At 45.3% G+C, this 26,896-nt stretch overlaps 2 protein-coding genes across 2 annotated transcripts in view; one reads left to right on the top strand and one right to left on the bottom strand.

The window, feature by feature from the left end:
* CASP6 (caspase 6) overlaps nt 1-26,896 on the top strand; it is a 1,203,724-nt gene that overhangs the window by 466,519 nt on the left and 710,309 nt on the right. The window lies entirely within an intron of this gene.
* Nucleotides 24,605-26,896, bottom strand: part of PLA2G12A (phospholipase A2 group XIIA) — a 260,856-nt gene continuing 258,564 nt past the window's right edge. The window contains exon 4 of the mRNA XM_044062126.1: nt 24,605-25,867. Coding sequence (XP_043918061.1) covers nt 25,749-25,867 — 119 coding nt within the window. The 3' untranslated portion in view covers nt 24,605-25,748. The remainder of the gene's footprint in view (nt 25,868-26,896) is intronic.

Here is a 26,896-nt window from a genome sequence, read left to right as displayed (position 1 = left end):
CTCTGAAGTCTTTTAAAATGTGCCGGGTAGTTTAGTGACCTCAGGGCAAAGGCTGCTGAGGCAAAGACTCACTTTCCAAATCTGTTCAATGCTCTAAACTCCCTGTTTGGCAGATAGACAGAAGAGCCCTGTGTTCTGCTGCCGCCACCACCATATTATCAATTGGGACCCCTTTGCTCCAGTGAGGTCTGTCTGGCTGGCAGGGCTAAAAATTTATTGGGTCTTTTTGGGATTGCTTCAATGATATCCGGTTCTTTCCAAGCCCAGTGGGAAACCAAATCAATAAGCTCATCCATTGGGGGGAGGATAACCCAATGTAGACTGGCCATAACCAAAAGCCTCCAAAAATGCTGATTATTCTGGAAAGCAATTTTGGGAAGACCAACCACCTTTTTGTTTTAGGATTTCTGAAATATTTCCAAAGGAGATGTCATCCAGTGGTGATCTGGGAGACCCTTCTCCTTCATCAACACTGATATCCCCCATGACAGGCTCCATCAGGAAGTTAATGTGTCTCCTTTTGTACATCGTCTTCCAATGCACCTCCTTTGTGGAACATTCAGATGAGGTGTCAGAAGAGAGGAGAAGCTCCTCCACTAGAACTAGTTGGATACTTATTGAAACTGGCTGTCCCTGTGGATTAGGCCTGATTGGTTCTGAGCTCTGAGTCAATGAGAAAAAAGGGATAGGATCTAAAAAATGAGACAGAAGTTCTTTTGGGAGAGAAAAAGCCCTTTCCACTACCTTGAAAGCTGATGGACACAGAGAAGCTTTGACCTGCCTACTCAGAGCCGAAACTCTGGACAGAGGTAGATCTCGACCACTCCCGGATCCATGCCTCAAGGCTGGAAACAGATCCGAACTGTCCCAGGCCAAAGCTCCAAGGGGAACGGATGGATCCAACAAAATCAGAGCCAAACCTACTGCATCAGATCTGACACTCACACTTCAGCTCCGAGACCCATTTTGATCCAAGGGTATCAGAGCAGAACTAGTTAAGGATATAGCTGGAGTCGAAGAAGGAGCATTTCTTGGCTCTGATACTGTACCTCTCAGAAATTTTGGATCCTGGAATTTTGAAACCAATGGACAACTCAGAGGAGAAAGAATGATTCTGGATGTTGTAGGTATACTCATAGAGCCAAAAGGGGAGGGAGCTAGTAAGATCCCTATTTAGATTGGAGATCTGAGAAATGTTCACATCATCGTATCCACATTTGCTTCTGAAACTTCTGGGGGACCTAGAAGAAGTTGTGGATTGAGGCCTGGAGTGTTTCTTAGGAGTCTAAACTGAGCAGGTAGGGAGGCGATATGGGCTTAATATGGAATTCAAGAGTACAACTCCTATGAGGTGTACTAGTCTTCAGATCTGAGGACTTAGGGTCTGAAGGAGTTGTTGAAGGAGAAGGTGATATAGCAATAGGAGCTGAGACCTTCGGATCCAAGGGTTTTGGCTCAGATGATGTTGGATCCAAATATTTCTTGTTTTTGTCAGAGGCTCCAGTAAAGAACTTGGGGACTTTGGAGGAGAGCATTTTTATTTTATGCTCCAAAGGAGCTGACTTGCTAGGTTTGGAGGGGGTTTAAGGCCCAGACAAAGTAGTAAAAGAAAGCTGTGTAAGAACTTACAATAACCATATATGTCCTCCTCTTCCATGTTGCAGTATTCTTCTAATCAGCTTGTCTGGCCAGGTTTCCAAAGCTTTTTCAGTCCCTCATGGTGCATCGGATGTCTGACGTAGAGGCAGGTACGAGGGCCATAAAGATGTTGTCTGCACACATCAGTCCTTAGAACCAAACTAAACCCCCAGCAGACAGACCCAGTTCTGACAGACATAGCCTGTCCCTGAGCCGGGTAGAGCAAGTGCAAGGTTAAGAAGGGGGATGGTGGGAGGGAAGGAATACTGCGACATGGAAGAGAAGGACATGTAAGTTCTTAGACAACTTTCCTATGTCCTTCTATTCCAATGTTGCAGTATTTTACTAGTGGGTGAGTACCAAAGCTCACTAAAGGTTGTGGGGTGGCCTGGTAAAGGACTCCAGGAACCCATGCAGGATAGCCCTTGCAAATCCTGCCCTAGCTCTGGAAATGTGGTCCAGTTTATAATGCCTGGTGAAAGTGTGCACAGAGGACCAGGTGGTTGCCTCCAGAATGGAGTAAGTGTCCAGACCTTTGAAAAAGGCCCCAGAAGAGGCCACTGCTCTTGTGGAGTGGGGCCTGACATTGCCTGAAAGAGTCATTCCATGGTGAGTGTAGCAAAAAGAGATAGCCTTGGCTATCCAGGCAAAAATGGTCCATTTTCCCACTGTTTACCCCAGAGCCCTGGGGTGGAAGGAGACAAACAGCTGGTCTTATTTGGTTAAGGTTTAGTTATATGAAAACAGAATTTGAGTTGTCTGTGGACATCCAGGGAATGAAGGACTCTCTCACTATCTCCCTATGGGTTAGGGAAAAAGGTAGGTAGATGGACAGCCTGATTCAAGGAAAGGTCATTGACCACCTTGGGGGTGAAGGACAGATTTATTCTCAGGATGACTTTGTCCAAATGGAAAACCAGGAAAGGCAGAGTAGCCATAAGGCCTTGAAGCTCTGAGACCCTCCTGGCTGATGTCAAAGCTACTAGCAGGACTGTTTTCCTTGTACAAAACCTTAAGGCAACCTTGTCAGCCCGTTCAAAAGGTAGCAAAGTGAGTTTTTCTAGCACATAATTAAGATCTCAGGGAAGAGGGGATGGTTTCCTGGGAGGTATTAGGTGCACAACCCCCTTTAGGAAGAGTTTGGCTGGTAGTCTGAATGCCAGCGGAGGTTCCATAGGCAGGCAGGCAGAGATGGCAGGCAGGTGTGCTTTTAAAGAGGAATAAGACAAACCTGTGTTCAGGAGTTTACACAGGTAGGACAGAATCAGAGGCAAGTCGCTGTCCAGCAGCTGCATCTGTCTTTTGTGACACCAGAAGGAAAACCTTTTCCACTTGGAAAGATAAGATTTTCTTGTGTTTGGTTTCCTGGCCTCCTGCAGGACTGAAAGCACATCCTCGTTGTACAGGTGTCTGAAGGGAATCAGAATCATATCCGCCACAGGGAGAGGTGCAAAGACTGGAACTGTGGGTGTATCTATATCCCCCCTTGTGCTGTTTGAGTAGGTCCACTGAGCGGGGATAACTTGAGGTGATTGCCCTTAGACAGATGAAGAAGTAGAGGGAACCAGTACTGCCTTGGCCAATAGGGAGTCACCAGCAAAACTGTTGGTGAGTTCTGCTGAATTTTCAGTATGACCCTCTGTATAGAGGGAACAGGGGAATGGCATACAGGAACTTCCTCTTCCATGACATTGAGAAGTCGTCTGTTTGCAATGCCTTTGGTTCATGAGTTCTGGAGCAGTAGCTCTGGAGTTGCCTGTTTATGAAGGAGGCAAACAGGTCTATCTGAGGGATACCCCACTTGTGGACCAGATCTAGGAACCCCTCTTGATAGCATCCATTTGTGGCTGTCTGAGGTGGTTCTGCTAAGGGAATCTGCCTGACAGGTGTGCTGGGAGGGGATGTAGGCTGCCTGGAGGGAGATTCCCTGAGAGATAGCCAGATCCCATACCTGTAGAGCTAGTCTGCATAGGAGGTAGGACTTTCTCCCTCCTTGCTTGTTCAAGTACCACATTACTGTGGTGTTGTCTGTGAAGATTTTTAGGAGGCACTGCTGAAAGTAAGGTAGGAAGGCCTGCAGGGCTAAAAGTATTGCTGTCATTTCTCTGATCTTGATGTGCATTTGTTTGTGTCTGTCTGTCCGCAAACCTTGCACTGTCCTTGGGCCCAGAGATGGCCCCAGCCCAGGTCTGAGGCATCTGTGTGCATGATCTCTGGGAAGGGTGGGCATTTGCAGGGGCATGCTCAGATTCTGGGCAACTTGGGCACTCCACCATCTTAATTCTTGGTGAAGACAAAGGTGTAGTGGAACCCTGAACTCTAGAGGATGTGAGTGCTGGGTCCACATTGAGCAAAGGTACCACTGAAACTTTCTCATGTGTAAACTCGCTAGGGGCAACATGGGGATAGTAGCTGCCATGTACTCCAGAAGTCTTAGGAATTCCCTCGCAGTCAGGGCTGTTGAATGGAGGGCAGTTTGAAAGTGGTGGGAGAGGGACGCCACTTTTTCCTCTGGGAGGGAGGCCATGCTGATGTCTGTCCTGATTCTGCAGTAGGATGGAGTTGTGACTTTGGGTAATTTATCAGAAATCCTAGAGACTGCAGCAGGCACAGGAGGTCCTTGGTGTGAACCAGGAGGGTCTGACTGTCCACTGCTTGAATGAGTAGGTTGTCTAGGTATGGGAATATTTGTATTCCCCTTGTCCGACAGTAGGCAATGACTGGGGCTAGGCACTTTGTGAAAACCCTTGGGGTGGTGGAGAGCCCAAAAGGCAATGCACAGAACTGAAAGTGAGAGGAGCCTGCTATGAATCTGAGGTATTTCCTGGAGGTAGGGTTTATGGGGATGTGGAGATAGGCCTCCTTTATGTCCAGGGTTACTATGAAGGCCTGAGGAAGAATGAGGGGAAACACAGTGGGTAAGGACAGCATCCTGAAGGAAGGAACCTTTAAGAAAAGGTTGAGGTGTGAGAGATCTAGATTGGGTCTTCATGGTCCTTCCTTTCTGGGAACCAGAAAGATTCTTGAGTAGAAACCTTTTCCTTGAGCGGGGGGCAGGGGGGGCTGATTCTATGGTGCCTTGCAGAAACAGGCTGTTTAAGACCTGTAGTAGGAGGGACCGTTGGGATGTGGGAGGGGTTGGAATAGGTAATCTTGGAGGAGGAAAGATCCAAGTCATAAAGTATCCATCCTTCAGAATGGACAAGACCCATTTGTCTATTGTTATTAGGAACCAGGCAGGGAGACAGTGAGAGAGATGGGTGGCAAAAGGGTGTTGGTAAGAGGAGGTGGGAGGAAGGGTGGCAGGCAGTCAGACACTGCCTGCCCTGTCTGGAAAGGAAGGCCCTCTGGCCAGAGGCCTGAGATGTCCTTGGCTGGACTGATTGTTTCCTGGGTGGCCTTTTTGACCTAGAGGGGCTGAAGGCCTTGATGACTTTCTTATAAATTGTGTCTTAGCAGGGAAGTTTCTCTGGAACATTGGGATTGGAGAAACAAGGAGATGCTTGAGGTCTTGAAGCTCTTTAGTTTGGAGAAACAAGGAGATGTTTGAGGTCTTGAATCTCTCTCCCTTCTTGTTGGAGAGACTTGAAAAGATCAGACACCTTTGCACCAAAGAGGGCCGAATGGTACATGGGGGCATCCAGGAGCTTGGATCTTAAGTCATCAGGGAGTGGCTGCAGACATAGCCAGGAATACTTTCTGAGTATGGATGCTGATGCAGCTGACCTGGCTGAGGCCTCGGCTGCATCATATGCACACCTAAGGGACTGCTTGTTCACTTGTGAGACAACGGTGAGTAAGGAAGACAGGGATGCTTTAGCAATGCAGTCAGGCATGACATTAAGCTCTTTGGAGGCTTTGTCCAGAATGGCCAGAGAGTACTTGGCCATGTGAGACTGGTAATTTGTAGCCCTAATGGCTAGAGTAGAAGAGGTATAAATCTTTTTCCCCCACCTTTCCTTGGCCTTGCTGTCCTTATCTGCAGGTAGGGCAGTGGTAGTAGGGAGTAGTTTAGGTGCCCTGTTTGTAGAGATAGAAATAGTGGCAGGGTCTGCTGGGGGGCACTTGATCAGGAATTTATCTGAGTCAGAGACCCTGTATAATCTGTCTGCCCTTCAAGGAGCAGGAGGTTGGGAATCAGGATTAATGGATGCTGCTGTGAATGCATCTAGGAAGGCAGGCTGTAGAGGTGGAATAGGTGATTCCATTTGAATCAGGTCATAAAATGTTTTCTGTGCTTCAGACATGTCTGAGCATTCCCACTTAAAGTGTTCTCTCATCAGGTTAACAGTGTCCCTGAAGGTAAGGTCTTCCACAGGGGAATCAAGCTCAGCAGAGGCCTCTTCAGGCGATCCATATCCCAGTGGGGATGAGATCTGAGAAGAGTAGGAGAGGGAGTCCTCAGAGGAATCAGACAGTTCTTCCTCTGCAGGCCGGCTCACAGTCCTTTCAGGTATAGAAGGCCTAGGACTGAGAAGAGGGGGAGCCACAAGGGATGATGATGCTTTACGTGTAGAGGGAGTCTGTTCCACAAAAAGGGGAGTCTCTGGGACACAAATCTGCCCCACCAACAAGTCCTATTTATGTCACAGACCAGGTTGAGATCTCGCGTACAGGTTACTTGAGTGGAGCTTGACTTGCGGATATGCAGCAGTCCCATCAAGGTAGGGTATTATATTGCATTGTATGCCAGACAGAGGTCACCTCTGAGGAGTCTGAAGGAGACTGAGTAGAGGGACAGGGGTTTTAGCCTATCTATGTAAGGTAGATGTTTGAGGCCCTGAATTCTCCGGGTGAGGAATCTCTCTGGTTTCTCTAGCTGCTGCATGTGCTTTGTGAGGTACATGCCGAAAGGGGCATTGTATTCAATAATCGGTCTTATAAGGGACGAATACAGGGATGTTATGACCACCTTGTCCCTGAATGAGATAACTTTTAGTTATGTACTTACCATAACTTTAGATGTATGGGATCCATCTCACCTACCTTCTGTACTGATGGGTTCGGAGCCGATCCTCGGCTCCGACTGGGCACGCTATACTATAGAACAAAGTCTCTTATTGGCTGAGCTATCCCACATCCCAGGATGCACCACCACTGCTTCCCCAGATCTTGTTTGTCTGCACACATGCACACACACATAGACTGTTGATATAATATTGCCAGGTGTTTCAAGATGAAACAGCTGAACTCGAACCGTCCAGTCTCTTCTGATCTCCAAGGCAGGGGGAAGGAGGGTGGGTTATTAGGAATGTAGGCGAGATGGATCCCATACATCTAAAGTTATGGTAAGTACATAACTAAAAGATGTAATGTGATCCTATCTCACCTACATTCTGTACTGATGGGACAGCGTCCCTAGCACCTGATTCCTGGGTGGCTCACTGAAAAACACTCCTGAGAACTGTGGAACCGAAGGAAGCTCGCCCCCGAGATGCCACGTCCAATTTGTAATGAGAAATGAATGTGTGAGGAGAAGACCACGTAGCCACAGCACAAATGTCACTAATGGCAAGCTTAGAATGAAAAGCTGCCAAAGTAGCCATAGCCCTGGTAGAATGAGCTTTCACTGTAGTTGTAAGCTCTTTATTAGAAATGGAGTAAGTATGACTGATACAGTCTCTGATCCACTTGGCAATAGTGACTTTCGTGATGGCTTTGCCCAATTTATTGTCCGAAAAGGACACAAACAACTGATCTGTTTTCCATGTTTGGTGCGTCCTATCCAAATAGAAGTGCAATTGTCTGTGAACATCCAAGGTGTGAAAGATGTATTCCGCTCTGTTTGAGTACTTTGGGAAGAAAACTGGAAGTTCCATTGACTGTTGCAGACAAAAACTAGAACAAATCTTAGGAACAAAGGATGGATTCGGTCTGAGGGATACTCTATCCTTGTGAAAAAACAGGTATGGTGGTTTGACACATAGGGCTTGAGGTTCCAAAACTCTTCTGGCTGATGTAATTGCAACTAATAAAGCAGTCTTCCAAGAAAGAAATTTCAAGTCACAAGTTGCTGCCGGTTCAGAGGGGGAAGAGGTGAAAGCACGTAACACCACATTAAGGTCCCACGGTGGAGCAGGATGAGATATCGGGGGCCGTAGCAGCCCAGCACCTTTCATGAAGGCTTTACACAACTTGTTGCTCATCAAAGGTGGTTCTATGCTCTCATGAAAATTGGAAATAGCTGCCAATTGAACCTTGATGTTAGAGACCGAAGAACCTTGATTGAACAGAGAAGCTAAAAACTTCAGAACCTCTGACACCGGAACAGTTATGGGATCTAATCCCCGGAGTTGGGCCCAAATAGCAAATCTCTTCCATTTGCTGTTATACATTTTCTTAGTAGAAGTCTTGTGGGCCGAGGACAAGATATGTATGACTTCCGGGTCCAAAGCATGGTTCCTGACTATGGTCGGAAGAGGAGGAGCCAAGCTGTTAACCTCAACGAGTGGAGGGACTGATGAAGTTGTCCCGACTGATGGGTCAAGAGATCCGGAACTTGGTCCAGGAACCATGGATCGTCCAGTGCATATTTCCGAAGAAAGGGAAACCAGACTTGACGAGGCCAGTATGGGGCAACTAAAATCATTTTGCTCTCCAAGCGATTTGCCTTCTGGATCACCTTGGGAAGAAGGGGAACCGGTGGAAAGGTGTATAGCAGGCCAGTGGGCCAAGCTTGGACTAGGGCGTCCTTGGGAATCTACCCCGGAACTGGGGTGAGAGAGAAGAACTGTTGGCATTTCGTGTTGAAGGGGGTTGTGAAAAGGTTGCAACAAGGAGTTCCCCATCTTCTGAAAATCTGAGTTGCCACTCTGTGGTTCAGAGACCACTCGTGAGGGGAGAGAATAGTTCTGCTCAGTCTGTCGGCTATCACATTGGATCTCCCTGGAATGTGTGTTGCTACCAGAAAACGTTTGGTTCCAATCACCCAATCCCATACTTTCATGGCCTCTCTGCAAAGTAGGTAGGATCTGGTCCCTCCCTGCTTGTTCAGGTACCAGACTACTGACATGTTGTCGGACTGAATGGCAATCATGCCCGGGGGGAGGTAATCGTGTAGTGCTTGCAGCGATAGAAGCACCGCCTCATTTCTAGTATGTTGATGTGGAGGAGACTCTCGTCAGAATGCCACTTGCCTTGGACTGACCTGCCCAGGTAATGTCCCCCCCACCCCATCTGGGAGGCGTCCGTAGTCAATGTGGCCACTGGAGGTGGTGGAACGAAGGGTCACCCCTGATCCAGGTTGGAGGAAAGAAGCCACCAACGAAGGTCCTGTTTGCACGTCTCTATGATCAGAATGAGGTGACTGAGAGGGAGATCCTGATAAGACCACTGGACTGACAGGAGCCACTGGAGAATCCTCATATGTAACCTTACCAAGTGGACTAGGAGAATGGTGGCCGACATGGAACCTAACAGTTGTAGGACCATCCTGGCTGGGGCTCGGCGTTTGAGGAGCAAGGCTCGAACTTGAGACTGTAATGTTTCTATCCTCTCTGTAGGAAGATAGACCCGCATTTGCTTTGAGTCTATCTCTACTCCGATAAACCATATGCGCTGAGATGGCAGCAACACAAACTTTGCCCAATTGAAGGTGATTCCTAGAGAGTTGCCTAGAGATATAGTGGCTGCTAGGTTCTGTAAGAGTAGACGCCTGGAGGTGGCAGTTAGGAGCCAGTCGTCTAGGTATGGAAACACCTGGAATCCTAGACTTCTCAGGTGAGCAGTCACCACCGCCAAACATTTGGTGAACACCCTGGGGGATGTGGTGAGACCAAAGGGCAGTGCACGGAACTGGTAATGACTGTCTCCCAGGCTGAAGCGCAAGTGTCTCCTGGATGCCTGATCTATCAGGATGTGATAATAGGCGTCCTTGAGATCTATGGAGCACATCCAAACACCTTTCTCCAGCAGCGGGAGAATGGATTGCAAGGTGACCATCCGGAACTTGGACTTCTTGACTGATTGATTTAGCTTGCTGAGATCCAAAATGGGCCTCAAGTCCCCGGTCTTTTTTGGCACCAAAAAGAATCTTGAGTAAGTCCCTAATCCATTCTGGCCTGCGGGGACCGGTTGGATGACTCCTTTTTGAAGCAGCTTTGAGATTTCGATGGCTGCAAGATCCCGTTGACTGGGTGGCGGGTCCAGGATTTTTCGGGATGGAGGGGGGGGTTGAGAAAAAGGGATGGTGTAACCTCCGGCGATGATTCGGAGCACCCATCGGTCCTGAGTGATACTCTCCCAGGCCTTTAGCTGCTTCGAAAAACGACCCCCGACTGGCTCCGGAGCTGCACAGTCGGGCAATCCTTCAGGGATGCTGGAAGGCTGAGGAGCCACGAAAGGACTCGCGGTCTCCAGTGTTGCGGGGGCCTCCGCTGCCTCTGGGACGGCATCTTCCTGAAAAATTTCCCCCTCCTCTGCCTCTAGAATGGGGATCGCCCTGCTGTGAGGAGTAAGTCTTTTGAGATTTACGGAACCACATTTTCCCCCCTCTTCTAGCCTTGGGATAAGGCCTGAAGGGAGTGGAAAACCGTGCCCCTACGGCAGTCAAAGTCTTACCCTCTTGTTCACAGCGAGTCAAGGTGTCCTTTACCTTGGGTCCAAACAGAGAGGACCCATCAAAGGGAGCGTCGACAAAGGAAGACTTGAAGGCTTCCGCAAAATGACACAGGTGAAGCCAGGCTTGTCTCCGTAGAGCAACACCTGTTCCCGCCGCTCTGCTCACCCCCTCTGCTGCATATGAAATGAGCCTCATGGACGAGTTCGATAATGATGATAGGGTAGCCAGCTGAGAGCTAACCGTCTGGGCCAACTGCTCAGGTAGGTTACCAGAGAGGGTATCTGAAAGTTCCTTAACCAGATCCCTCTGAAGTCTGGTGAAGTGCGTCAGATAATTCAGAGACCTTAAAGTAAAGGTTGCTGAAGTAAGGGTGCGCTTCCGTGCGATCCATGCTCCTGGACTCTTTATTAGGAGGATGGACGGACATTGAAGCCTCTGCCACATCTTGTTGGGTAGCAGATGCCACCACCAGGGCATCTACAGCCACACCTTTGGAGAGAAAATCCTTTTCGGGGGGGGGCTGAAAGAAATTTATTGGGGCGAGCTGGCACCGGTTCCACAGAATCCGGGTGCTCCCACACCCTTTGAGAGATCAAATCCAGAAGCTCATCGAAGGGCGGAGACACCCAGGAGGTGGAGGGCTGAGCCCCGAAGGCCTTGAGGAATACCGACTCCTCAGCGGAAGAGGGTTTGGACTGCCAGTCGCCCCGTTGCTTCAGGATTTCCAAGATGTCCGCAAAGGAGACATTATCAGAGGACGACTTGGGGGACCCCTCCGCATCATCGAGGTCGGTGTCCGAGGTGAGAGACTCATCAGGGGAGTCGACGTGCTTCCTCTTGCACTGTCTCTTCCTTGGAGGTTCCTCCGAAGACGCTTCGGAGGGACCTTCAGGAAGGAGGGAACCCCCGATGGGGGTGACCTCAGGCCCCAGGGCTCCACTGTCTTGAGACAGGGGGACTACAAAGGAACCAGTCTCCGTGCCAAGGGAAGGTGCCGGTGAGATGGCGGAGGTGGCCAAAGAAGATTTGGCCAAAGCACTCCTCGTGGCTCTGAAGGCGGGACCCCCAGAGTCCTGGGAAGGTCCGACTCCCGAGGCCACAACAGTAGATGGCACTTCCACAGCCGATGCACCGAGAGGGAGGCTCGGAACAGAAAACATCGGTCCTGAAGCGTCACCCCCGGGGCCGACCGAGGAGGTCCGTGTACCGAACTCCGACCCGAAGGGCAGGGTTGGAGTAAGGGTCGGAGCTGACCGAAAACCTCCACTGGCTCCACCAGCACCGACTCCAACGGTGCCGAGGCTGTTGGAGGAGGAACCAAGACAACAGGGTGGGCAACCGGCTCTGGAGCCGACTGGGCTGGAGCCTAAACCAACTTTTGGAAGACTGGAGACTGAAACAGCCTTTGAAGTACCCTGTCTATGTCCGAATCCGACATTCTCGAAGTTCAAATCGACTTCTCCACCGGTTCTGAAGGACTCGGGGACCGGCTCCGAATAGTCTCGATAAATATCGGTGCCGAGGGAGACTCCACAACCATTGCAATTTCCCTCGGAGCCGAAGGGGAAGAGTCTGAGCGGGCAACTCTCATCGGCTCCGAAGACAGTGGAGCCGATGAAGGTGACCCGCCTCTCGAAGCTCTAGCCGTCGGCTCTGAAGCCAGAGGAGTCGAGGCTGGAGGCATCGAGGCAGACCGTTCCGCCCTCGGCTCCGAAGTCCGTGGAGCCAATGGAGAAGCCTGCCGAGATTTCTTTGTGGCCGGTTCCGACGGGCTGGTCGGAGCCGACGATTTCTTTTTCTTAGTAGGTGAAGAGGAAGAAGATAAAGCCTCCTCAAAAGAAGGGGTAATAAGCCCTTTTAAAATCAATTTGTTTTTCCTCTCTTGGAGGACCCGGGAGGAAAAAGCGTGACAAACGCTGCAAGACTCCTGAAGATGTTTAGGGCCTAAACAATACACACACAAAGAGTGATCGTCCGTTATGGACATTTTGTAACTGCACTTAGAGCATTTTTTGAACCCAGATGGTCTGTGCTCTTTCGACATGTTGTACACACAATCACTACCACAGAAAATAAACGTTTTCCAAATTTTCTTAAAGAAAATGTGAATGAGGACAAGACCGCTCTAACAGAAACGGGATTACTTGACCAACTGGAATACTACAACAAGACTCACACTAAGTAGTTCAATCACGTGCAAGGGCAAGGCCCCTCTAACTTAAACGGGATCCTTTCCCTCAAATTAAAGACAAATTTTACCACAAAAATACCTCAAACTCAATTCACACAACGATAGCTGTTAAAACAGCTTTTGGTAGATTAGCCAAAAATTCATGACAGAAATTTTTTAAGAAATAAGCACTTAGCTCAGCCAAGTCCGAGACCACGTCTTTGCTGTAAAGCGGCAAATGAGATCTGGGGAAGCAGTGGTGGTGCATCCTGGGATGTGGGATAGCTCAGCCAATAAGAGACTTCGTTCTATAGTATAGCGTGCTGAGGCGGAGCCGAGGATTGGCTCCGAACCCATCAGTACAGAATGTAGGCGAGATAGGATCACATTACATCCTTACTTATGAGGTGGGCCATGTAGAAACAACAGAGGCAATGTAGTGGTCAAAATTCAGTTTGCTATCAACCTGAGTTCCCAAGTCCCTCACTACTGATTGCATGCTTAGTGCCTTATTATCAATGTTATTATTTGTGGGGACATCATTCTCCCCAAAAGGGATGATGATGCATTTTTTGGCATTCAGTTGGAGGCCATGTTTCTGGCACCAGTCATTTGTTTGGGTGAGACCCTCTTGGAGGATGTCCACATCAGTAGGGGAATTGATGACAGTACCCAGCTTGCAATCATCTGCAAACCTGGTCAGCCATAGCCCACTAGACTTGGCCTGCAACTTTGAGATGTATATCCCAAAAACGATCCCTGTGGTACACCACTTGTTACGGGTCTACTACTTGAGGTGGCTTCCCCTATTTTGACTAGGTGGCTTCTATCAGTGAGCCAGTTTGCTTCCCATCTGGTAACATATGGATTGATGCCTAGTTGAGAGAGTTTATCTATTATATCTGAGTGGGGAAAAGCTCCATGGATCCAGCAATAGTCTGACACTAGCAAATATGTGGATTCAGTGCACCTTGTTGACAGCTCCATCCACAATGAAAAACTCCCAACTCTCTGACAGCCTAGATTCCCAAATGTGACCACTGGGATAAGGGAATATTTGGTTTTGTGTAACCTCAGAATTAATATACTTAAAGTTACAGGGGGTGTAGGGGTAGTAGCCTCCAGCCTGTCCCCTTCAAAATCACATTTAGTGGACTTGCCAAAAGTTTAATGAGTTTTGCTGATCTGGGGAATTACCAAATGGTGGGAATGTCATGATTCCAAAGTAGACAGCATGTTGACTCTGAAGCGAATGGCATCTTACAGTCTAATGCAATACTCATCTTCAGTCATGCAAATGGCACCATGAAACTTATGGCTGCTATCAAGACAAGACGATACAGTAGCATCTGAGCCTAGACACTCTGCTGCATTATCAAACAGATAGTAAAGCCATGACCTCCAGGGCTACTTCCAATGGCATAAATGACCAACCAGAAAACACATTACCCTGAGCAAGAGTCAGGAGTTTTTTCATTTATTGGTCACCTTGGGGACTGCAGCTAAGTAAATGCTCACAACAGGGCTTCTTCCCAGAAAATCCTGGATCAGGTCAACAGGAACCAGATGTATGGGCAAGGAAGTACCAGGATCTCCATCATTTGCAAGGCTATAGCCACTATAACCACTGTATTAGTAAGGACTCTGATGAGAAAAGTCCAACCGACATTCTGTACCAGAAATGGTGCCCATCCAAAGAAAACTGGGGAAATCCCCACTGAGAGACCCAAACACTAATGTGTCAAAAAAGATATCCTTCCTGTCTAGCAACACCATCCAAGTGTACTGTGGGAGCAAAAGGCTGATCAACCACAGCATTGCATAATGGTTGTACTGGATGGAGTTGCTGAGATCCAGACTTGGATGCAATTCATCCATTACCCTTGGGACTAGGAATTCAAAAACATTTTCAAACTTGCCCTGACAACAAGATAACCTTTACAACTTTTCTTGTGGAACAGTTACTGGACCTGTCCTAGAACTCTGTAAAGTGGACTGACCAACCACTACAGTGGTTTCTAGAGGAGATATGGGAAGCCCTAAAATGTGACCTAGAGAGATCACATCTAAAGCTCACTAATTATTTATTTATTTACATTTGTTTACCGAGAAAGTCCGACTGGACACAAGTCCTTTTTCAGAGGAGGCCCAGGTAGAAAAGCTCCACAGAAAGTTACATATAGATGACATGGTATACAGCCTAGACAGTATCATTTTACAGTGATAAAAGGTGTTAGCATGTCAAATACAATGGAAGATTTGTTAAGATTTAAGTATATGCATATACAGAAAGTATAGTTGTGTACACTTACCATAAAAGTAGATGTTCGAGTGTATTCACTGTTGCAGTCATTACATTCGGGTTATCTGCTTGCAGTAGCCCTCATTCGGCCTGATTAACAACATCTTGGGTCCTGCGTTGGATGCTGTCCCTTTTTCCATTACGTCAGGTTGTCAGGGGTATAAAACATGCAGCTGATGCCATTACATCAGTTTTTCTTGCCCCAGATGTCAGGTGCCCCCTAATGGGAAGCAATAAAATCTATAATTACAAGGATATACCTCCAACAAAAAAGCAAATACACCAAAAAGCTTTTTGAGCATAGTAAGGGAGAGTAGAGGTATAGCCAAAAGAAGAAAGGGGGCTGGAGGGAGGGTAGCCAGGACTGCAACAGTGAATACACTCGAACATCTACATGTATGTAAATGTACACAACTGTACTATGTTCTTCATGTTTCACTGTTGCAGTCATTGCATTTGGGTAGATTCCCAAAGCTAAGGTTGGGAGGAGGAATTTAAATAGAATTAGGACCAGCTATAAGACCCTGCAAGACTGCAGAGGTAAATCCAGCTCTGGATTTAGAGAAAATTGGCAAATGATCATACTTGGTGAAAGTATGTACAGAACTCCAGGTAGCTTCTAGGATGTCCCTGGTAGGAATGCCCCAGAGAAAGGCGGTGGAGGTAGATGCAGCCCTGGTTGAATGGGGTCTGATGCCCTGTGGGATAGGTTTTCCAAAGTGCTTATAGCAGAAATGAATGCAGTGGCCTATCCATTTTGAACTGGTTTGCTTTGAAATAGCTTTCCCCTCTGTCCCTGCAGCAAATGCCACCAGCAGTTGTTCAGATTTCCTTTGAGGTTTAGTCCTGTCCAAGTAAAATCTAAGTTGTCTGTGCACATCTAAGGAGTGCAGTATCCGTTCCCCTTTGTTCTGTGGGTTAGGAAAGAAGGTAGGCAAATGAATGGACTGATTAAGAACCGCACTGGATACAACCTTGGGCATGAAAGAGGGATTGGTTCTGAGGGACACCCTGTCCACATGAAAGATGATGAAAGGCTCCACTGCCATAAGGGCCTGTAATTCATATACCCTTCTTGCAGAAGTGATTGCTAAAAGGAAAGCTGTTTTCCAGGAAAGGAATTTTAGATCTGCAGTAGCAGCTGGCTTGAAAGGAGGAAGAGTAGTTTCTCCAAGACAAAGTTAAGGCCCCAGGCTGGAGTTGGAGCTCTCCTGGGTGGCCTTACATTTCTGGCCCCTCTGAGAAACTGATTGAGCAGTGAGTGAGAGAAGAGGGGAGGCTCTGTGCTGTAATAAGCTGAAATGGCTGAGGCATGAATTTTGATGGAGGAAAAGGACAAGCCCTTATGAAGCATCACAGTCAAGTACTGTAGAATCTGAGGTAAATTGGGCACTGCTACACTCAACCCTTGAGATTGATTCCAGGCACAAAATCTTTTCCATTTTGCAGCATAAGATTTTCTAGTACTAGGCCTCCTTGCCTCTAAAATGATATCCATCATTGATTTACTGAGGGATGGTAAAGGAGAGATTAGGTAATTAGCCAGGCTGCTAGGTTCAGGGTTTCAGCTGAGGGTGCAGAATCTGATTCTCCTGCTGAGACAACAGGGAAGGAGTCTGAGGTAGGTGCCATGGGGCCAAGCATGACACACAGCGCAAGAGGGGGCACCAGTGTTGGCATGGCCAGTTTGGTGCAATTAAAATCATCCTTGGCTTGTCCTGTTTGATCTTTTGTAGTACCTTGGGCAGCGGAGGCAGAGGAGGAAAGGCATAAACTGATAGGTTTTTCCAGCTGAAGGATAGAGAATCCACTTTCCAAGCTAGCTTGTGGAGAATCCTTCTGCAAAATTTGTCCAATTGATGGTTCTGGGGGGAGGCAAACAGATCTATATCTGGGCTCCCCCATTTGCTTGTCAACATGTTGAAAATCCTTGGTTCCAGTTTCCACTCATGTGGGTCCATGAGGTTTCTGCTTAGTCCGTCTGCCAGTGTATTTAGTTTTCCTGGCAGGAATTGCACTTGTAGATTCACTTGGTAGCTCAAGGCTGTGTTCCACAATGCCATGGCTGGTCTGTAGAGGGGGTAAGAATGTGTACCCCCCCGCTTGTTTATGTACCTTATGACAGTAATGTTGTCCGTCTTTACCATTAGTTGTCTTGGAAGAATTTGGTCCTTGAAGGCTGTCAGAGCATTCTGTACAACTAACATTTCCTTTTGATTTATATGCAGGTGCATTTGACTTGGGTTCCATTTGCCCTGAATGTACTTCCCTGTCAGGTGAGCCCCCCATGCATAGTCTGATGCACTGTTGTTAAGGTTTGGGCGGAAGGGGGTAGTGTGAATGGTAGTCCCCTGTTTTGTTGGCAGGCCTCTGCCCACCAAAGGAACTCTAGGCATAGGCAAGGTATGATAGGAATCATTGCTTCTAGACCCTGTGAATGTTGACACCATAAGCTTTTGAGATACCATTGTAGTTTCCTCATATGCAGCCTTGCATATGGAATTAGAAGAATGCAAGAGGCCATGAACCCCAAGGCTTGCAGTATTTACCTTGTAGATAGCTGGGTTTTTGTGGCCACTTGTTTGAAGTAGGTTGTCAAATGAATCCGTTTCTCTGGCGTGAGTAAAGCCATCTGGGAAGTTGTATTCAAGCTTACTCCCAGGAATAAAATTTCTTGACAGGGAACCAGGTGTGATTTCTTTTCATTTATGGTATAACCCAGACAAGTCAGCACCCTTTGAACAAAGGCCAGATGATTCAAAAGTATGTCCTGGCTTTCTGCCTGAATTAGACAATCGTCCAGGTATGGGTATATTTGAATATTTATTTGCCTGCAAAATGCAATGACTGGAGCTAGGCACTTTGTGAATACCCTGGGTGCAGTAGATAAGCCAAAGGGCAGTGCAAAGAACTGATAGTGCATGTAGCCTGCTTTGAAGCGTAGGTATCTTCTGCAAGACTCCCTGATAGGGATGTGCAGGTATGCTTCTTTTAAGTCTAGTGTTGCCAACCATGCATCTTTGCCTAGCACAGGAAGCAGCTGGTGAAGAGTCAGCATTTTGAATTTTGGAATCACCAGAAAGGTTTTTAGCATAGAAAGGTCCAGGATAGAATGCCATGTATTGCCTTTTCTGGGTACCAGGAAAAGTCTCGAATAGAAACCTTGTCCCTTTTCCTCTTCTGGTACCAACAGAATAGCCCCCATGCTTAAGAGAGAGACAACTTGATTTTGGGCCTCTGGCCACCGGCTTAGTGTTGGTAACATGTGGAAGTGAAATCTGTATCCTTCGGACACTATATTTAAAACCCATTTGTCCTGGGTAATGAGTTCCCAGTTTTTGGCCTGCAGACCAATCTTTCCGCCTAAAGGAGCATTCAGTTGGAAAGTGCTTGGAAGTTTTAAAAACAAGTCATTGAGACAGTTTTCCATAAGGGGAGTCTTACTCCTCCCAGATTTGGGTGCGGAAATCCCCCCACTGCTTAGTCTTGTGTGTCCCATGGGAGTGAAATCTGGGGTTTCTGCTGTGTTTGGCTTGAGAAGACCTGGAAGGGGCTGGAAAGGGCCAATTCTCAGAGGACCAATGCCTACTAAATCTAGGAGTCTGAACTTGCAAGACATATTTAACAGTTTGCATAGATTTAGCTTTATCTTCCATCTTTTTAAGAACTTCCTCAACTTTGTTGCCAAACAGGCGGTCCTGATTTAAAGGAGCATCTAAGAGTTTAGCTTTAACGTGATCAGACAAAGATTGCTCCTTAAGCCAAGCATGCCTTTTGAGCACAGACCAAGTAACATCAACCCTGCAAGAGGCCTCTAATGAATCAAATCCACATTGCAAAGTATGTTTATCAACCTGTTCAGCAGAATGCATTAAACCTTTTAATTCTTTATTTTCAGCACAGTCAGGAATCAACATCATTTTCTGTTTAAGCAACCCAATAACATGTTGATACTTAACATATGAAACTGGCAGTTTAAAGCCCTAATGGCCAAGTTTGCAGAAGTGTAAACCTTCTTACCCAATCTTTCCAGCGCCCTGGAGTCTCTTATCAGAAGGGATAGGATTTTTAGCAGTAGAAGCCTTAATGCTATTGGGTCCCTGTGAAATAGTCTCTGGATCTGCAATAGGATTTTTAAAAAGAAACTTGTGTGAATCAAGAACCCTGTAATATCGGTCAGGTTTTCTGGGAGCAGGAGGCAAAGAATCAGGGGCCAAACTAGATTCCAAAAAGGCATCATCAACAATGTCTAGTACAGGAGGTATAGCTAAAGGCCTATGCTGAGGCAGGAGTACAAAATCCCTAAGCCTCTTTTTTTAATCAGAAAAATCCTGGCTTTCCCAGTGGAAATGCTCCCTTAGAGTATGTAAGGTTTCACCAAAAGAAAAATCCTCTGGAGGGGAAGCAGAGGGAATAGAGTCCTCTGCATCATAATCCTCATTAAGTAGATAAGGGCAAATCCAGATCATCAGAAGAATCAGAAAAATCAGAATCCTGATCAGAAGATTCATAAACAACTTCAGTCCTAGGTCTCTTGGAAGGGGGAGGTTGGCTTCCCCTGATTAAAATTATAAGATCTTCAGCCATTCTTATCAAGTATTTTTTTAGGCATAGAGGTCTGAGCATGCGGCCTGGGAGTATGTTTCTTAGGCATGGTTCAAGATTTAGGCCTAAATGAAGGAGGAGGTGCTGGCTTAATATGCAAGTCCGTAGGCCTGAATACACCCTCAGAAGCCGGTGCCTGCACAGTGGCTCCGGACCCATCCAAGTTAGAGACATCTGCAGGTTCCACAGTTGAAGCATCCCGCAGCATACCGGACTCCGAATGGGTCTCAGTAGAGGCCTGCGAATCAGAAGTAGCGGGTATCAGGGGCTATGAAAGCGCCTCACTGAGTACCGGCGAATTGGCGGCTGGTTTAGGAGAAGCGTCGTCAGCAGCTTTGGACCTAGGTGGCCTGTCTCTGTCTTTATCTTAGAATTTTTTCAGAATCCCAGTAATTGGATGGTTAACCGATGACATTTCTGGATAATTAAACCGAGAACCAAAATATTTAGAGGCGAAAATATACTGATGACGGATAGTGCACTGATTAAATAAAGCACAAAACCGACAGCAAGGTACATCGTGGTCAGGGCCCAGGCAAGGAATACAGTATGAATGAAAATCTTTGTGAGGTATTTGCTTTCCACAAATAATGCAATCATTAACTTTTACTGACATCGGTAAGAAGCAAGAAAAAGTTTCCCCAACGGGTTACTTAGCTTTAGTTGAAGACTTTGGTTCTGAAACTCGAAAATGAAAATTTTAGGAGTTGGCCGACAAGCACTTGCGAACTGCTTCAGCTTCGGGCACCGCACGGCAAGAAAGACTAATGTAATGGCGTCGGCTGCATGTTTTATACCCCTGACAACCTGACATCATGGAAGAAGGGACAGCATCTGACGCAGGACCCAAGACTTTGTTAATCAGGCCGACTGAGGGCTACTGCAAGCAGATAACCGAAATGTAATGACTGCAACAGTGAAACACTAAGAACAACAGAATACTAGGTAAAAGAATGCCTACAAAACACTTTATCTGACACTAGAGTTATGATCAAAAAAGAAATGAAAAATTTGTTGGTAAGACCTGGATTTAGTTGGGGTTTTGGCAAAGACAGAGCCAGTGAGAGTTTAATTGCGATTTAAGAGCAGACTTGAAAAGATGGCTAGGGAGGGTAGTAATGTTAGTTGGTAGGTTGTTCCAGAGCTTGGATATGGCACAGGAGAATAGTGTTTCCCCTGCAGAATTTTTGGCTTTGGTTACTTGGAGCAGATTTTTATTGCAGGAGTGTAGGGATCTGAAGGAGTAGTGGGGCTGGAGAAGTGTGTGCAGAACTGGGGTATTGAGAGGGTGGTTAACAAGTTTATGAGCAAAGGTGAGTTGGTTTAGGTGAAGGAGTTGATGGATCTCAAGCCAGTCTAGGTCCCTAAGGGAGACAGTGGTGGTTGCGGTATGTGGCGCAGGTGGCAAATTTTGCGATTTTATTGTAGCAGACTGAGTTTGTTTAGCTCAGATTGTCTAAGGGTTGTAAGTATGGGTGATGCATAGAGTAGGGTGGATATAAGTTGGGAATTGGCGATAGAAATCCTAGCTGGTTTGGTGAGGTATTGGTGGTTTCTGCATAGGGTACACCCAGTTTATGGTGAACTTTTTTATTGTTTGAGATATGTGGGTGTCAAATTTGAGGTTGTTGTCTATCTGTACGCCAAGTAGTTTGATGTGGGCTGTTGGTGATATATTATCCTTGGTTTGGATATTGAAATGAGAGGTGTATACGGTAGTTTTGGTGGGTTGGAATATGAGGAGTTTGGTCTTTTTTGGGTTGAGGAGGAGCTGAGCATTAGATAGCCAGCTTTCAATGGAGGAAAAGGATTCTTGTGTGATCCATTGGAGTTCTCTTAGTGTTTGAGCTGAGCAGATGAGGGTGGAGTCATCGGCATACTGTATGAGGGAGGCATGTTTGGTGGCAGTGTATAGGTTGTTAGTGAAAAGGGAAAAGAGAAGGGGGCCAAGGATGGAGCCTTGGGGAACTCTGACGATAACAGGGAGGGAAGGGGATATATTATCGTCCCAGACAACTGATTGCTGGTGGCCATGTAGGTAGCTATGGAACCAGTTTATGGCTGAAGTGGAAAAAGAAAGGTTTGAAGGAGTAGTAGGTTGTGATAGACAATGTCAAAGGCCTTAGATAGATCGAGAAATATGGCGGAGGAGAGGAGACCATTATTTATGTGCTGAAGGATAGTATTTGTGAAAGAGATCAGAGCTGTAGTCGTACTGTGGTGTGGTCTGAAACCGTGCTGGGTATTGGCGAGGAGGTTGTTCTTTAGGAGATATTTGGGGACCTGTGAGTTGATGCATTTTTCGAGTATTTTGGAGAGAGGGGACAGGATGGCAATGGGGCGGTAGTTTCAGAGGTCAGCGGAGGGACCACCTTTGTGCAGGGGAATGATGCGGGATATTTTCCATAGTGTGGGTACATAGGATTTATCATGATTGTTTTTCAGTTTCTGTTTGGGAAGTCCAAGACTAGAGTTAGGCCAGGTGTGGGTCTGCTGGTGGGTCTACCCTCTTGGATAATACAGCTGGCATTGGAGGATGCAGAAAAATGAGGATTTTGAAGACTTTCTTCAAAAAATAAAAGAGGCCTTTCAGGATTGGCAAGCTTTAGAAGAGGAAAGAGTAGAAGTTAAAAGAAGAGATCATAAAAACTTTTCATGAAAGTGAAGGCTTATTTCATTCCAGGGAGGTCACCAACCAGGTTGTAAGATGAACTGATTAAAATTAACCCACCCCATCTGAGCTTCTCACCCAATCTAAAGCAACAGATAACATTACAATGGGAGCTACAAAAAGACTGTGAATTTTTTTTCTTTGAGCCCAAACTACAGGAACTCCTAAAACTTATTCAGAAGCTTTCAAACCATGTGGATTGTGACTGGTGAGACAAACTGCTGTGGGCCGTTATTCCCTAGTAGAGCAGAAGAATACACTCTCCTACCACATCTGTCCTCTTTGCCTGTCAGTAGGGTAGGAAAACACTATGGTCTTTGGGACCTCTAGAGGAACAAAGACTGATTATTTAGAAGTCAGCGCTGGATGTCTGAAAGGTTGATGTGGCCACTCTCATGACAGCCAGAAGGAGGTATATTTTGGGCTAAAGGGCACAGTCAGGGTACCTTCAGGTTGCACTGATAACCTTCCAACTGACTGACTTTGTGGGACAGACAATCTAAAGCTCCTCAGGATTCTTTCCCAGGAACTTCACTAGATCTTTCTGGGTAGAAGGGATGAGGGCTTGAAGGTAGTCCCAGCTAATCCTGATAAATCTGAAGGTACAACTAAAGGACAGTTCATCTGGTGAAAAGATGGCATGATGGACTCATTGCCCTGGTTTGTCTGAGACAATGGCCACTGGGTTCTCTAAGACATCAGAGGAGACAGATGAAGTACACTGTCCCTTACTACTCATAGGATTAAAGATCACAGATGTCATCATGCAAAGCCATGTAACAGACCAATATGAGTGTCATGGGACTAGGAACAAAAACCTGACCTGTAGTTAACGCAAGGCAACCCACACTCCATCATGTTGCACTTCCACATCTACAACTTAAACCATCAGGTTATCAAATCTTCTGGCTCTAAGTTATGGTACAGGACAACATACTACAACTACTTCAACTGGGATGTGTCAGTCCCAATAAGGCTGGGAGGTATCCCAAGGGAAGAGTCCTCCATCCTGAGTACTATAACTCTATGAACAGATGTTCAAGTAACTGTTCCCGTGCATCAGGTTGATCGACCAAGGACTACAGCTGATTATCTTGGAGCAGAATAGTGCAACAAATTCAGAACAAATATGCAGGGTAAAGCTGTACCTGCCCAGTCCTTTTATCCTCCTGCAAAATGTCTAATGCTATTGGGCATAAGCCTTCACTAACCAGGAGCACACTTACCACTCTGAACGTTTTGGGAGACCACCTGAACTTCAGATATACTTTGAGGAGGGTCAGACTTTGACATGCTCTCTTAGCATTTGTCCTTGTGAAGCGTAAACTTGTGCTAAAGGCTCTGAGGAGACACTCCTATTAGTTGCCATGTGATGGGCTCTGCATTGCCACTGTTGCTTTGGTCACAAATTAGTTCAGTAACTTTTCCACTGTTCACCTCTTAAGTAGCTAGTTTGAAGCCTTGTCACTTGTGTCAGTCTTTATGCTTGCATCTAAGACAGTGGAGTTGAAGCTAGTGTAGGTCTTGGCTGGTAATCTGATGGTCACACTGACATAATGTCTTGCTTGTGCTTAGGTATGTGAATGTGCAGCTTTACCAATGACAGCATGGACTGAGTTTCAAACTATGCAAATGCAAAGAAAATATGGTAGGCTCTGGGGACACACGTGGAATTCTGACTGGTTAGAAGATGCGCACAATCAATGGCCCAACAAAGAGGGTCTATAGTGCTAGATCATTCAATTTGTTTTCTTTTTGCTACAAATCAAGAAAGCATCCCCCTCTCCTCATGAATAATTTTCCTTTTCACATCTTACACTGTTTCTAAATGGTTTATCTCAGCCTGTATGATACATTAGACAGTATTTTCCTAGTTCCCTATTGGTCATCTCCCACAATTTTACATCCTGAGATGGTATCCTTGCTGAGGTCAGCAAAACGCTAAAAGCACACACTAACAGCCAAACTGAAAAATATTATATGAAGCACAGGAGATCAGGAAACACTACTTAAATTTTTGACCACTGAACTGCTGCTCTTGCAATACTCCCTTTCCATATCTCACAGTTGATGAAAGAATATTTTTCTGAGCCTGCAAGGCACAGCAGAGAGCATAACTTGGCATTTTTCTGCGTAGGTCAGTCCCCACATAATTATATCATAAGGCTGTTTTGCTCAGGTCAGTACAGCATCATAAAACACATTCTAAAAGTTAAACTGAAACTCATTTCCAAATTGTCACACCAGAACTCTTTTACACGAGTAGGGATCAGTTACACTGCAAGACTACATAAACTGGTAAACAGACTAATTTCTGACCAGGGAAAGGTTGCTGTTGATATTCTGCAGAAAATTATAATGGGTGTGAAATACTAGAAGATGCTGTATGAAGTCTATGAAGTGTCAGTTGTCCAATACACATAAGTAAGCACAGCTGCTATAACTGATAAGCCAACGTGGTGAATGATTTGCAAACTTGCTATAACTGACTATGAATACCTAACATCCAGCAATTCTGTTACTCTGAAGTAATGTACAGTGAAAGGCTTTTTAGTAGCTTACAATTAGAATAAGTAAGTAAAATGGTTTTCTGTAGCAGTTGAAGTCAGTTACTCACAGCACTGTCATTACAAGTAAATGCAGAAACCAACCAGTTAATTTATTGTATCTATACCGTTTTATTACAATTTGGACATAAAGTGCAATGCAGTCCAGATAATAAAAATCAGATTGGTATGGTAGTCCCCATCAGCCATTCCAATTAGAAAATCATACAACAATTAAAAGTGGTACTGAGTTACTAGTAGTGCACTAAAATCAAAACACAATGAATGACTCACATTTTCAGTTTTTTAGGTGAAGTTTTTAAATAAAGTGTGTCAGACTTACTAGTTTAGCCATAATGTTGGTGAGGCAGTATAACAACAGAATTTTTGCACAGTCAGAAGGAACTCTATAATATTAAGATGCTTAGCACGGTTTCCTGTCAGCTATGCTTCCTGCACATTGAAATGTATTCATGAATAAAGTCTCTGAGAACACTCCATGGCACCAGTTTCATCGTTGAAGGCCTCTTTAGCAGTATAAGGCACTAAGTATAAGTGATGGAGATTATGGCATCTAGCTATTGCTCTGAGTGTATTTTTAAAAGGCATTTTTGGGGGTTCTTTTATAAAAGCTAAGAGTTACAGCCACAAACCTTTCTGGCAGGAGTCATCACTGGATATTCCCATGGCTGGAAATGTTCAAGAGATCAAGTAATGTAATGATGCAGTTTACTCAAGCTATGGTAAATTTACCAATAAACATTTTTGGGTATTACTGCTTACTTACATGACAGACAAACTTAATTATTTTAAATTTCATAAGGAAAATCACAAATTTAAACATACACCTAAAAATGAGGAACACAACAACTCAAAGTTAAGCAAAAACTAAAACAGAAAATAGTTCTGTCACATTTTAACAGCATATTGATCTTTGACAATGTCACAGCATTTTGTTGTAAATTATAATATAAGATGATATGTTCCAAATACAGTAACATGGTCATGTTTAATGAATTACAGAACATAGCTTTAAAATAAAATATATACAAGTTCTTGCCTTCTCTCACATCAATGTTAATATACAGTATTTTTATTACATTTGTTATAAAGTTACAAAAATAAAATATATACATATAATCCCTGATTCAAATTAATTGTGTTTAAAGCAGCTTTGTAACAATGTCTTTATCTTCATTTCAAGGCAGCAATAATTTCTGCAGATATAGTTAATCAGACAGCAACAGGTGTTCTTTTCAAAGATCAACTTTTTCTTCATACTGACACATGCATGCTTCTCTTTGACTGTCCAGGAAGGGCTTGCATCCTAAATGCATGACTGTGGCAAACAGCAGCTCTACTGCTGACTCACAAGCTATAGGAAACAAGATTAAATATATTCAGGCATGTTGCAATTGCACAGATTACTATAATTTCTAGGGTTTACATTAAAATAGCAACTTAATGTGTATACTTATTACATCCATACATATAGTATCATAAGTAATCCAAAGTCTCCTGGTAATTTCTGCATCAGAAATGCACTTTTGTTAATCAAAGCCCAAATTTAGGGTTTGGTGAAGGACTAGAATCAATGTGAAACATGGGAAATGAGTGTAGATGAACAGAGAGAAAAAAAAACTCTCCAGGTGGTAGTTTACAGGTGGAAAACTTCTACTTTAATCACATTTCTTTTACTTTATTACATCTATTTATTGAGGCTACAAAAACAGTAAAAGTATATCTATGAAAGTAAAATATTCAAAAATTATTTAAAATGTAAAATAGAAAAACTTAACATTCAAAATAATGAGAAACAATTGACTGGACAATGCCCCATATGCTTGATTAGCATGACAGTGATATTCTGAGAGTTTCAGACATGGTAATGTTGCAAGCTGCAGCATTTTTTCATTAGTAGTTCATTCTTATTTATGTGAATCACACACTAGCACTGTCAGACATAATCATGCTAATGTTCCCCCTTATCAACCTACAGTTGCACAAGCACTTAGTAACACATGCACACAAAGACAGTCATACACATTTATAATAATCCAGATAGCTGCAATTATGCACCTGCATGCACACGCACATACTCACGCGCGCGCGCGCACACACACACACACACACACACACACACACACACACACACACACTACTTTTGCTTTGCTGCCACAATATCTCAGTATATTTACTCTTTGAATCCCTTAACTATGTTATTCTGAAGTTGGCGAAATTTCCAAGGAAGAACACATGGTAATTTGCAATAGTGATGCCCCTGGACTGACACATTTGCATGTGGCCTTCACCAGCTAGGATTCTAGCATGCTACAAGTCTGTGCCTTCCTACTGGTACATCTGTCTCTGAATTGTTCAGACACGATACATTCTACAAATGTAC

This window comes from Protopterus annectens, chromosome 2.part1, assembly GCF_019279795.1.
Source record: "Protopterus annectens isolate FY-2018-M chromosome 2.part1, PAN1.0, whole genome shotgun sequence".
In the NCBI taxonomy this organism is placed as follows: domain Eukaryota; kingdom Metazoa; phylum Chordata; order Ceratodontiformes; family Protopteridae; genus Protopterus; species Protopterus annectens.
Note: the sequence above shows the minus strand (reverse complement) of the source record. Positions and strands in the feature narration are given on the sequence as shown.